Source organism: Rattus norvegicus, chromosome 14 (genome assembly GCF_036323735.1).
Source record: "Rattus norvegicus strain BN/NHsdMcwi chromosome 14, GRCr8, whole genome shotgun sequence".
Classification (NCBI taxonomy): domain Eukaryota; kingdom Metazoa; phylum Chordata; class Mammalia; order Rodentia; family Muridae; genus Rattus; species Rattus norvegicus.
The window spans coordinates 34,656,550-34,668,550 of record NC_086032.1 but is presented as its reverse complement, the minus strand read 5'-3'; the positions used below and the strand labels follow the sequence as shown (position 1 = coordinate 34,668,550).

Sequence of the window (12,001 nt, the reverse complement as noted above, 5' to 3'; positions counted from 1 at the left end):
CAAGGCTTGGAAACCCCCCTCTTGGAGTTTTTTTCCTTTATAAACCCCCTTCACTTAGACCTGGAGGTTCACTCTCCTTCCTGTTCTGTCAGGAAGGTTGGTGGCCCAAGCTTGAGCTTGAATAAAGACGCTCATGTGCTTACATTGACACTGTGATTCCAAGTGGTCTCTGGGGATTTTACACTCTGGCACAACTGAGTCTCTGAAGGGTCTTCCTCCCCTAAGTTAGAATTGGTGAATTTGAAGAAGACCATGCCCCTGTAGGAGGAAGCCACTATAATTGGAAGGAACTATAGGTAGAGACCAGGTGTTATAGCTTATATCTAAAATGTCCATCTAAGCTTAGAGTCTAAGTCCATGTTAAAAGCATGGTCTTCCATCAATGGTCCGATTGAGATGTAATGGATCCTTTAGATAGGGCCAAGTAAGAGGAAGTTACCTCTTTACCAGTATGACTTTGAAGAGGATAAAGATTTTCAGCTCTTTTCTGTCTATTTCCCAGCTACCACAGGGGAATGAACACCTTCCTCTACTTCTAAGATGCACTATCTCACCACAGGGCCAAAGGAATGGGTCCAAGTAACCACTGATCAAAACTACTGAGGCTGTAACCATGAATCAAAACACATGTGGATTTTTCCTTCTCAGCTGATTATCCCATCCAAGTACATTGTCAGAACAATGGAAAGCTGACTGACAGGGAAAGTAACAGATGAATTTCAGAGGCATAGTGGTCATACTTATCACCCCTGTAGATATCTGTGTGAGTGTTTGGGAGAGAGAGAGACTAAGATGCTTTTCAGGCCCAAGATGGTGACCGGATGGTTTATTGGAAGACCCACCCCAGATGTGGACTACATAGTCTGGTAACAGATCAGATGAGAAAAGGCTCAGTAGAAGGAAGAATATTCATTCACCTTCTATTTGCTTGGTCTTTCCTGTTGCCATGGAGCTGATTTACCTTGCTGCTGATATACCACACTCTTTCCCTGACCTCAGAACCAGTACTCCTAAACTTCCGTCATTCCCTAAAGACCAATGGCTCTCCAGGAACACTTTTGACACCCATTTGGAACTATGGAGGCTCAGGAACTGCATTCTCCGCCTCTCGGATATGATTTCAGCTGTCATTACTTAAAAGAGGTTCAGATATTATTGAAACTTGTACTTTCTAAACTTAAGTTGGGTCAAATGGCTAGAGAGCAGAGTAACGCCATCATTGCCTGCCGGGAATGCAGACTGAAGAATCAATAGCCACCCCTCAGTGGGAGGACCAGGTGCAGGGTTGACTCCTCCTGGATGCTGTAATCAGAGAGGGTGCGGCCATCTTCCAGCTGCTTGCCGGCAAAAATGAGCCTCTGCTGGTCAGGGGGGATGCTCTCCTTATCCTGGATCTTGGCCTTCACATTCTCGATGGTGTCACTGGGCTCCACCTCTAGGGTGATGGTCTTGCCGGTCAGGGTCTTCACGAAGATTTGCATTTTGACCTGTTAACGAATGCAATGAAGGCACAAACCAACCAGCGCACCGAAGCACCCTCACAGAAGGACCTCGGAACCAGACAAAGCCTCTCGTCACTGTCGGTACTCTTTTAACATTAGCTTATTCAAGAAATTATATAGGCATATATAATTTATGTATATTTATATTGATATGTCTATACATTTATATAGATTCCCATTCATATATATTCCCATATATATGTATCTTATCAGTTATGTTCCTCTAGAAAACCCTGTCTCCTAGGGAGGGCATTTTAGATTACGAGACAAACATGAGACTTTGAGGACAAGAGATAAAATGTTGTATGGACATGACAAAGGGAGAGTTGTGGTGGTTGACATACCTGTCACTGTGACCCAGTGACTCAGCTGGGAAGGAGATTCAATAAGGAAGTAGACTAGATTAAGTCTGCCTGCAGACACCACATCAGGGCTTTCTTTTCTTCATTGAGATAATGACGGTGGGAAACCCCATATTGAATACGGTGGCACCATTCCATGGGCTGAACCCAGGCCTGCATCAGAGGGGAGAAAGTGAGCTGAATATTGTTACCCATGAACACACACTCTCTCTGCTCTTGACTGTGGACATGATGTGACTAGCTGCTTCAAGCTCTTGACCCTTGACTTCTCCACATTGGTGGACTGTAATCTGAAATTGTGTGTTAAAAGAAACTCTTCCCCAAGTTCTTTTATCAGGGTGTTTTATCACAGCAACAGAAACAAAACTGAAGCGATAACTAAGGCAGTATTTATCTAAGGCAGTCTTTATTTTCTGAGTCTTAACCTTAAAATCACTGAATTCATTCCAATGGTATCTATGACTAATTTTTATCCAGATTCCAGGGCTTTATTTTCCTACTTAAACATTGTAATAACTTATTTTTATGGCTTACTTATTTGTTGCTGGCTTTGTTTGTTTGTTTTTGAGATTGGTTCTCTCCGGGTAGCTTATGTAGCCTCAGGTAGCCTCTAACTTGAAGTCTTCCTGTCTTAAAGGCCTGGGTTCAGGTATTGCAGATATGTACATAATGCCCGGTTCCATGATTTTTGATTTCTTTTCTACTACAATCATTTTATAAAGCAATTTATATAATACATCCTAGAGAATGTTAGAGGAGGTGTGTGACGATATTTGCAACTTCTTTTGAAATGTATCAAATGGCTGAATAGGTACTGGCATTTGCTGTTAAGCTTGATGACCTGAGTTTGGACCCCAGTAACCATGGATATCTTCCATCCCCAGAGGACGGTAGAAGGAAAAACTGACACCTGCAAGTTCTCCTTTGACTTTCATACATGTACCATAGCATGCACACACACACACAAACACACACACACACAAACACACACACACAAACACACACACAAACACACACACACACAAACACACACACACATACTCACATTCAAACACACATAAACACACACATCATATACTCACATTCAAACACACACACACACACACACACACACACACACACACACACACACCTCTAATCGTAGCAGCCACAAGACTGAGACAGGAGGATTGTTGTGAGCTCAAGGCCATCCTGGATTATACAGTGATTCCTATACTAGCTAGGTCTGTATAGTAAGATCCTATCTCAATAAAAAACAAATTAAAAAAATCTTTTTACAAATTAAGTTTTAAGACCCTTTATAACCTGTTGCAAATTTAAAGATTATATGTTTATGAAAGATGAACATTTTATAAATAATTAACAGACCATAATTTTTATTCCAATAACATTTTGTTATTACTCCTTTCAACCTAAAAGATCATAAGAATCTCAGTTGAATAGAGATGTATAAAAGGACAGTCATTTTAAATTCTCTACAAACTTTCCTTGTAAAACTTAGACACAATAGACTAATTGAGTCCTCTCCCTCACCCCAGTGAATTTCTATGAATTGTTAAATGTATGATTGCTTGATAATTTTCCCCTTTCAAATAGCCTTAAACTAATTCAGCCTGCCTATTTAAAACTCTGATTCAAGGTAAAAATACAATTCAAAAAAGAACACATTTTCTTTGGCTCAAACTTATCAACATACAATTAATGTATTTTTGTTACAGCACAGACTTCTCTTTTTAAAAGATGGGTTCCGATTCAACAATTGACTGGAGAGAAAATTACCTTACTTAAATATCTGGCCTATTCGAGTCGACAAGAAGAGTTAGCCAAAAGGGAAACTCTGACACTGCAGACCTTAATGCGTTTATTGACGTGTCTTTCATTAAGGAAAGTGTTTTGGATGAGAGATGCCCCTCGCCCCTCTCACCCTTGTCCCCCGCCCCCAGGCTCAGGCAATTGAGTCCCGGGTTCCCATTTAGTGGCACTATTTAGGAAGGTTGAGCTGGTTCACCCTTTGTGGAAGAAAGGGGCGAGCGTCAATATTACACACCCTCCCTCTACTTCGTTTTCTCTCTACCTCATGCTTGCCTTTAGAAGAAAGATGTGAGTTCTCAGCTTCCTGCTTTCTTATCCATCAGGAAACATGTAAGGAGTTCTAACAGGTATCTACCTGCTTGGCACTCCGTTCCTTGGCTCTGATAAGCCTTTCTTATCCATCAGGATCTTTAAGTCAAGTGAGCAGCTTTCTGATACCACAGAGTTTGTAGTGACTGCATGTGGCAACAGGAGCGAACCCAGTACATGTCCCCATGAACAGTCACCTTATGTCCAGGTCTACCAAGGCATCCTGAGAAAGGGAAGTACATAGTTGCTGTAAGTATAGAGAATAAATACCATTCACTAGTACTAGGCTACTATCTGGCTACACAAATAGCACGCATGGGCTAACAAGAAATGCGATGTTTGCTCCATCTTTATAGCGTGAACACAGTTCAGTCATTCCCTTTGTATTGATTTCCTATCACAGAACGTAAAGGTCCGCTGCATTTGCGCTCGACAGGTAAGGAGTTCTAATAGGTATTTATCTGCCCGGCACTCCGTTTCTTGGCTCTGACATTTCCTACACAAAGCCTACGATGGTATCTGCTACCTTTCATAACACCCTTTGCTTTTCAAGGAAGCTTTGCCGAAAGCAAGCTTTGTGCTTGTGAGGCCCCATGGGGAGCACAGTTAACTTCTCAGTACATAAACAGAGTCTTGTCTTCCAGAGGAAAGAAAATGACTTGTGAGCTGGCCAAGACAAGACTGGGGTTCTCTCTGTTCCTTCCAGCGTAATACCAGTGCCTCACAATCCTGCCTTCTGTGAAGTAATTGCAGGCACTGCCCTTGTGGCCACTTAGGACCAAGTAAAGGAAAGCTACCCCAGTAACTGCTATAAAGCCTGAAGAAAGAACGTCACCGCTGTGCTTCAGTAAGGGGCTCTTACACAGCATTTAGCCTTGTTTCTCTGCTAGACTGGCTTCCGCACACAAGGGCTGACCTGCAGCAAGCAGGTAGCTGTGACTTACCTCCATGCCTGACAAAACAACGCTCCTTCTGGTGGGAGCAATCAATTCACAAGAAATTACAAGGAGTTCAGCTTGCCATGTACCGGCTTAGTGCCAGTGTCCATAACAAGTTGGTTTCTATTAGCGGAAAGCAACTTTGAAGAGAGAAAACACTTTCAAATCCTCTAGCTTTACATGCCTTCACCTGCTAAGGCTCACAAAACTACCTGAGTGGCAAAGCAGACTGTTTGCCATAATTAGTCTACGGCAGGACAACACCGCTCCTTCCAAGGAGTCGGTTAAAATAAATAGAACGTCGTCTTGCACTAACTCCAGTCTGGAAGATTCTCCCCATTTGCCTTCTTCTTCATAATCAGTCATCCATCAACTTCATTTTCTCAGACAAGGGGCCATAAATCAAAACGGGAGCTTCAGCACAGATTCAGGGCAATCCGTGCTCTCTGTATATAAAAGCAACATTGGCCCCGGCCAATGGCACTGAGATACTGCTCACTAATAGACTGAAAATGCTAAACGCATGGACCGACATGAGACATGAGCTTCAGCAGCAAGTGGTTCTTCTTTAACAGGGGAAAACAACCCTGGCTTCCAAACCCTAGTCTGCTCGGACTTAACCAAATGGGGCTTTCAACGCCGAGCTCTCCAATGCAGCAAGCATTTGCTGTAAGAAAGTTTGGAATGGCAAATGGCACGAGGACACTGCCCAGGTCTCGGCCGATGTGAAGTGGAAGGCCTGGAGGTGGACGCAGGATTTGCCAGATATGTTATATTTGTTTTATCTCACTCTGGTCCTTTATGCTTCATCTTCAGCGATGCTTTTCTGCATTTTCCTTAGCGCTATGGCTTGGTGTGCAAAACGGTTCCTCTAGGAGTGGAAGGAGGAAGGAAGACAGCAGAGATCAGGGGTGAGGTGTGGATTTCCTCTGATGGGATAGGATGGGATTGGGCTGCTCAGGGGAATTGCTGCCACAAAACAGATTCAGAGACACTTCGGCAGGATGGAGCCCTCGTAATTCAGAGGTTTCTGCAGCTTGCTTCTAGCAAAGGTGTTCCAGCAATCCCATCTGAGGCTCTAAGTCTTAAGGAATTGCTAAGAATACGTTTAAAACCTGTTTTTAAATTTTAAATACAATAAAGTCCCTTACGCTTACAGCTCTGTGCGATTTTTGTTTGTTTGCTTTGGTGCATGAATCAGTGAAACTATCTTCTCAGTCATTCCCCTCCTGAGAGACATTTAGCAGCCATATGTTCTACCTCTTACTCCTAACCACTTACAACAAGCATGCGTCCTCCACTTTGGGCTCTTCTTGGACACCATGTAAGTAGATAGAGATCTTAGCTTCCGCAGTCAGCTTGCCACACAGTTTAGAGTCATCTGATGGAGTCTCAATTGAGGAGTTTCCCAGATCAGATTGGCCTGTGGCCATCTCTGTGAGACACTGATGATTGACATGGGAGGACCCAGCCCACCATGGGTGACACCATCCTTAGGCAGGTAGAGACCTATGCTGAATAAGAAAGCTAGCTGAGTAAGAGCCAGCGACGAAGCCAGTAAAAGCACCTCCATGGTTTGTGCTTTCGTTATTGTCCTGACTTCTCTCAGCGATGGACTATGACCCAGAAGTGGAAGCCAAATAAACCCTTTGCTCCCCAAGCTGCTTTTAGCTAAAGTATTTTATCCAGCAACAGAAGGGAAGTGAGAAGACTAGAATAATGTTTGGGTTAATGTTTGGGGTTCTCTCATTTAGAAAAGTCTGTGTGAGATTTATCCACACCATCTACAGTATCCCAAGTTCATTCCTCCATATTACTAGGTAGTATTACCCTATACCGATACAGTGTATCCACACATTTGCCTGTGGCAGGCTGTGGAGGATTGCTTCTAAGTGACTATAAATAAATGCTACTGTGAGCATTTTACAGATTTTTATGTGAGCATAAAAAGTCATTTCCCATTGCTGGGCCATATGGTAGATGGTTGTGTAAGCTTATAAAAACTGATAATAGATTTTCTAGATTGGAAAATCAGCCACTCAGCCCCCTCCTTTCCCTTCCTTCCCCCCCTTTCTCCATTACTTCTCCAGGTTTGTGCTCAAATTATACGGAGCACACAGAATGGATGAGAACATGTACAATTGATAATCCATCATCCTATAATATCTGATATAATCCCCACACCTCACAGGCTGCATCCATCCTCAGGGCAAAGCAACCAGAAGCCATAGGGTCCATGAGTTAGGGAGGAAGATCCTGTCATAGGTGCCCACTGCCCCACAGCATCTGCGGCTACTGTGGAGGTACAGCTTCTCACATGACCTTGCGCCGGAGCAAGACTGGGCGAGTAGAAATAGAACATCACAGGAAGAGGACATTTCTACTAACCCTTGTCCTCCAAGGCCCCACTTCCTGCTTCTTTCTTCTGCCAAAAAGCTGAGGGTTTACCTTGAAGCTGTCTACTCATAACTACGGAGGTCCAGTGCTGTGCTGCCTTTAAGTGTCAGCCAGAAGATAGGGTGAACCATCAAAAGAAGAAAGCAACCGGCCCCATAGCAGTCCCTCTTCACCATTTTGGTTCCCTTTGTAACCTGTCTACTCTCAGTTGTCAGACAGGAGCTTTCTGTGTTCTGTGAGGATTTTAGTTGTCATAGGGAGATAGAGTGAGGCACACTCAACCTATCACAGACCTTCAAGGTCCAGTTCCTGTGTGAACTGCTTTTGTTTTATAAGCCCTTTTGTTTTAGAACAGAAATCCAAATTCATGTTTCCTTCAGCGTGTGTTGAGGTATTTTGACATCTTGAGAATTGAGTGGTTTCAGTTTGTTCCTTTTGTAATACAAAAGTACTTGAAGCTCATAGGTTATCGAACATGTTAAATCAAACATCAGGTGTGCAGACTCTGCCTATAGTAAGCTTTCTAGAAAGGAGAACTGCTTTTGTAATTAGAATCCTTTACACTGATGATATTCTCTTAGACCATTGGAGCCAGCTGCAGTAACCATTAGACCTCAATAACAGACAGCTGTTAAAGGATTCACAAGTATCTGAGAATGAAGGCCTGTTAGCAATCCTGTCCCTGTGCTCCTCTCTCTCTCTCTCTCTCTCTCTCTCTCTCTCTCTCTCTCTCTCTCTGTGTGTGTGTGTGTGTGTGTCTGTATGTATGTGTCTGTGTGTGTATGTGTGTGTGTGTGTGTGTGTGTGTTCAGAATGTGGTTATGGAACAGGACATAAACCTCAATGACATGCAATAAAAACAAGCCTGTTGTGGAGACACGGCGACCAGGGGTCTGACTACCCAGAAGTCAGGAATCAAGTGATCGCGGAAGCACTAAGAAGGGCTGTAGAGGGGTTTTTGTTGTCATTGGTGGTGGTGGTGGTGGTAGTGGGTATTCATTTTGATTTTTAGTTCAGAAACATAAAAACATAAAACATAAACTAAAATATAAAACATAAAATAAAAACATAGCTGGGGCCCATTTATTTCTTTGTTCCATAAAATATGTCTGTTTTCTAATCATCAACCTTTCACATTAAAAACTTGTCAGTGCCTGGAACTTCTTTGAGAAAACCAAAGTAGCGTTCTTAGTTCAGCTGTCTTTGAGGTCTGATAGTCTCTTCTCTTTCCCACTGGCTAATTTACGGTGGTCGTTACTGTGGTTCCCCCACCCCTCGCCAGCTTCCTGTTCCCTTTCTATTATCAGGCGGGTTATAACTTGTGTGAACATTCCCTGCTTGATATATATTTTTCCTCTCCAGCTTTCTTGTGTCTATGCTTACAATGCTTGCCTAGGACTTTTTAATTGCAGCCTATTTGAACACAAATGGCTTGTGAACTTTTCATCCTTCGCATTCCTGCGACAGTAAAAGGCAATAGAGTCAAATTTAACTACAGAGGACAATTGTGGAAGGTTCTCTGGAGCAGAACACAGAATAATAAGAATGTTTCATTAGCTTCTGCGCCCCACAGAGCACTCGTGACTGTTCTTTTCCATCCCTGCTCCTGTTACTGCACTTACAATGTCTGCCGTTCTCTCTCAAGGGCCAAAATAAAGAGATGATTTCTTCTTCAGGCTAAAAATGAGCTGACTGTTAATGAGGGAGAAGTGGCAGCTACACTGACTATGAAATTCCACATCACCCAAAAACCAAGTGTCTGCTCACTGTCAATTGTACGCCTACCTAGTGCCAGATGAAAATGAAAGATGTGGAAAGCAGCTCCCTTCTTATCCTCCCATTCTCCCCCATCACCTAAGTGTATCAGAGGTCAAACCCAGATCCCCTTATTTACACATCAAGCGCCCCTACCCATGGAGCTATCTCCCCAGCCTCTGTGTCTTAGTTAGGGTCTTACTGCTGTGAACAGACACCATGACCAAGGCAACTCCTACAAAGGACAACATTTAATTGGCACTGACTTACTGACTTGAAGGTTCAGAAGTTCAGTCCATTATCATCAAGGCAGGAACATGGCAGCATCCAGGCAGGCATAGTGCAGGAGGAGCTGAGAGTTCTACATCTTCATCTGAAGGCTGCTAGCAGAATAGTGGCTTCCAGGCAGCTAGGGTGAGAGTCTTATAGCCAGTACCCACAGTGACCCACCTACTTCGGCAGAGCCATATCTTCTAATAGTGTCACTCCCTGGGCCAAGTATATATAAACCATCACACTCTGATTCCTGAATTCTAATTAACCCCATTTTCCTTCTGATATTTTTTCTTGGAAAATATAACCATTGATTTAACTTACCAATACCCAGAACATACATTTATGCTGAAATCTTAATCCTTCTGGTGATAGTCTTAGGAGATGGAATTTGGGAAGAGGTGATTGGTTATAGGCAGAGAAGCCTCATAAATGGGATTATGGTTGGCATAAACAGGACCCCAGAGAGCCCTGTCTGTCCTACTGTGTGAGCAAATAGCAAGAAGACAGGCATCTGTTATCTAGGGAGGGAGCCCTCACTCCCAAATCTGCCAGCTCCTGCTTCTAATAAGTACAACCTCTAGAACTGTAAGGGATAAATGGTATTTCTGCTACAGCAGCCCAAACAAGGTAAGACAGTGTCCAAAGAACAGAGAATGGGACGCACATGGTTATAGATATGTATACGAAGTTGTTATTGATGTAGTCTGGGAGCAGAGTGAAACAAGGCACAATAGGACTCTTCTGGTTTAAACTGTGGGCTCTGAAACCCTGTTTGTGCAATGTATTTTTTTTTTTTTTTGTAAACGGATATTGCTGAGATGATGAGAGCAGGTGTGTGTTAAGTTAGGACTTACCTCAGCAACTATTCCAACAGGGGGCTTACCGCCATCTTTTGCACTTCCATGATTTTAAAATTCTGGCTTGCTAACGACAAATATATCTTAAAATTATAACGCTATGTCAGAAGTGAATTTCTAGGCGAGACAATGGGAGTGATGTCTGCGTGAATGGCTGAGAAAAAGACAGCAAATTGAAAGCTTTCTCTTTCTTTCTTTTTCCTCCTCCTTCCACTAAGGGAGAAACTGGTCTTGGCCCAGAGGTGACAATGCAAACAGCCATAAGACTGGGAAGGAGAAAGGAACTCAGAGAACAACAAAGAGGAAGGCCTTTGGCTCAGAGACATGACAGAAGACAGAAGTGACCACAGGCTCGCCACATGTCTGGATGGGGCAAGGTGGTCAGAGTCTGCCTGGCTAAGGTCTAAGTTGTGTGAATATTTGGGGAGCTTGCCGGTCAAGGAATAACTGCCGCCATATTGATTTCCAGCATTAATATATACAGAATATTAATAATCATCTTTTACAGAGTCATTACACAATTGTATCCGTTTGTTGAATGACAATGTTGTCCCTCATAAATATGCATAACATCTGATTTAAAATGCTAAACAAGGGGTTACTATGTGGCCCAGAAATTCTTACAATGGCGATATACCCATGAGAACTGAAAACATAGCATCCCAAAATGGAAACCAACCAAGCCATCAGTTTATTAACTAATGAATTATTGATAGGTAAAATATGGTTTCCATATTTTTTGGATATTATTTGGCCATGAGAAAAAAATGGTGTTCTGATACATGATAAAGCAGAAGAACCCAAATGAAAAGATTATGTCATCTAATTTTTTTTTGTTTTTGCTTTGTTTTAGTTTGGTTTTTTGTTTGGTTGGTTTTGGCTTTGTTTGTTTTGTTTTTGGTTTGCTTGAGACAGTCTCTCTACACAGACCTGACTGTCTTGCCACTTGCTATATAAACCAGGCTGACCTGGAAGTCACAGAGATCTGCCTGCCTCTGCCTCCCATGCTATGTAGCACCATGCCCACTTAACCAACAGATTGGAAAAAGATCTTTACCAATTCTACATCCAATAGAGGGCTAATATCCAATATACACAAGGAACTCAAGAAGTTAGACTCCAGAGAATCAAATAACCCTATTTAAAAATGTAGTACAGAGCTAAACAAAGAATTCTCAACAGAGGAATATCGAATGGCTGAGAAGCACCTAAAGAAATGTTCAACATCCTTAGTCATCAGGGAAATGCAAATCAAAACAACACTGAGATTCCACCTCATACCAGTCAGGATGGCTAAGATCAAAAACTCAGGTGACAGCAGATGCTGGCGAGGATGTGGAGAAAGAGGAACACTCCTCCATTGTTGGTGGGATTGCAGACTGGTAAAACCATTCTGGAAATCAGTCTGGAGGTTCCTCAGAAAATTGGACATTGAACTACCTGAGGACCCAGCTATACCTCTCCTGCTCCAACATACAACAAAGACACATGCTCCACTATGTTCATAGCAGCCTTATTTATAATAGCCAGAAGCTGGAAAGAACCTGGATATTCTTCAAAAGAGGAATGGAAACAGAAAATGTGGTACATCTACACAGTGGGATACTACTCAGCTATTAAAAACAATGACTTCATGAAATTTGTAGGCAAATGGATGGAACTAGAAAGTATCATCCTGAGTGAGGTAACCCCCAAACACACAAGAACGCACATGGTATGCACTCACTGAAAAGTGGATATTAGCCCAAAAGGTTAGAATACCCAAGATACAATTCACAAACCACACAAAGCTC

At 42.6% G+C, this 12,001-nt stretch overlaps 1 protein-coding gene across 1 annotated transcript; it reads right to left on the bottom strand.

Moving 5' to 3' along the window:
- Positions 1–1,206: 1,206 nt before the first annotated feature.
- Ubbl1 (ubiquitin B like 1) lies at positions 1,207–1,526 on the bottom strand. Its single transcript, XM_002728110.5, has one exon. The coding sequence runs from the start codon at positions 1,479–1,481 to the stop codon at positions 1,248–1,250; it is 234 nt and encodes a 77-aa protein (XP_002728156.1). The 5' UTR covers positions 1,482–1,526; the 3' UTR covers positions 1,207–1,247.
- Between the last annotated feature and the right edge of the window lie 10,475 nt (positions 1,527–12,001).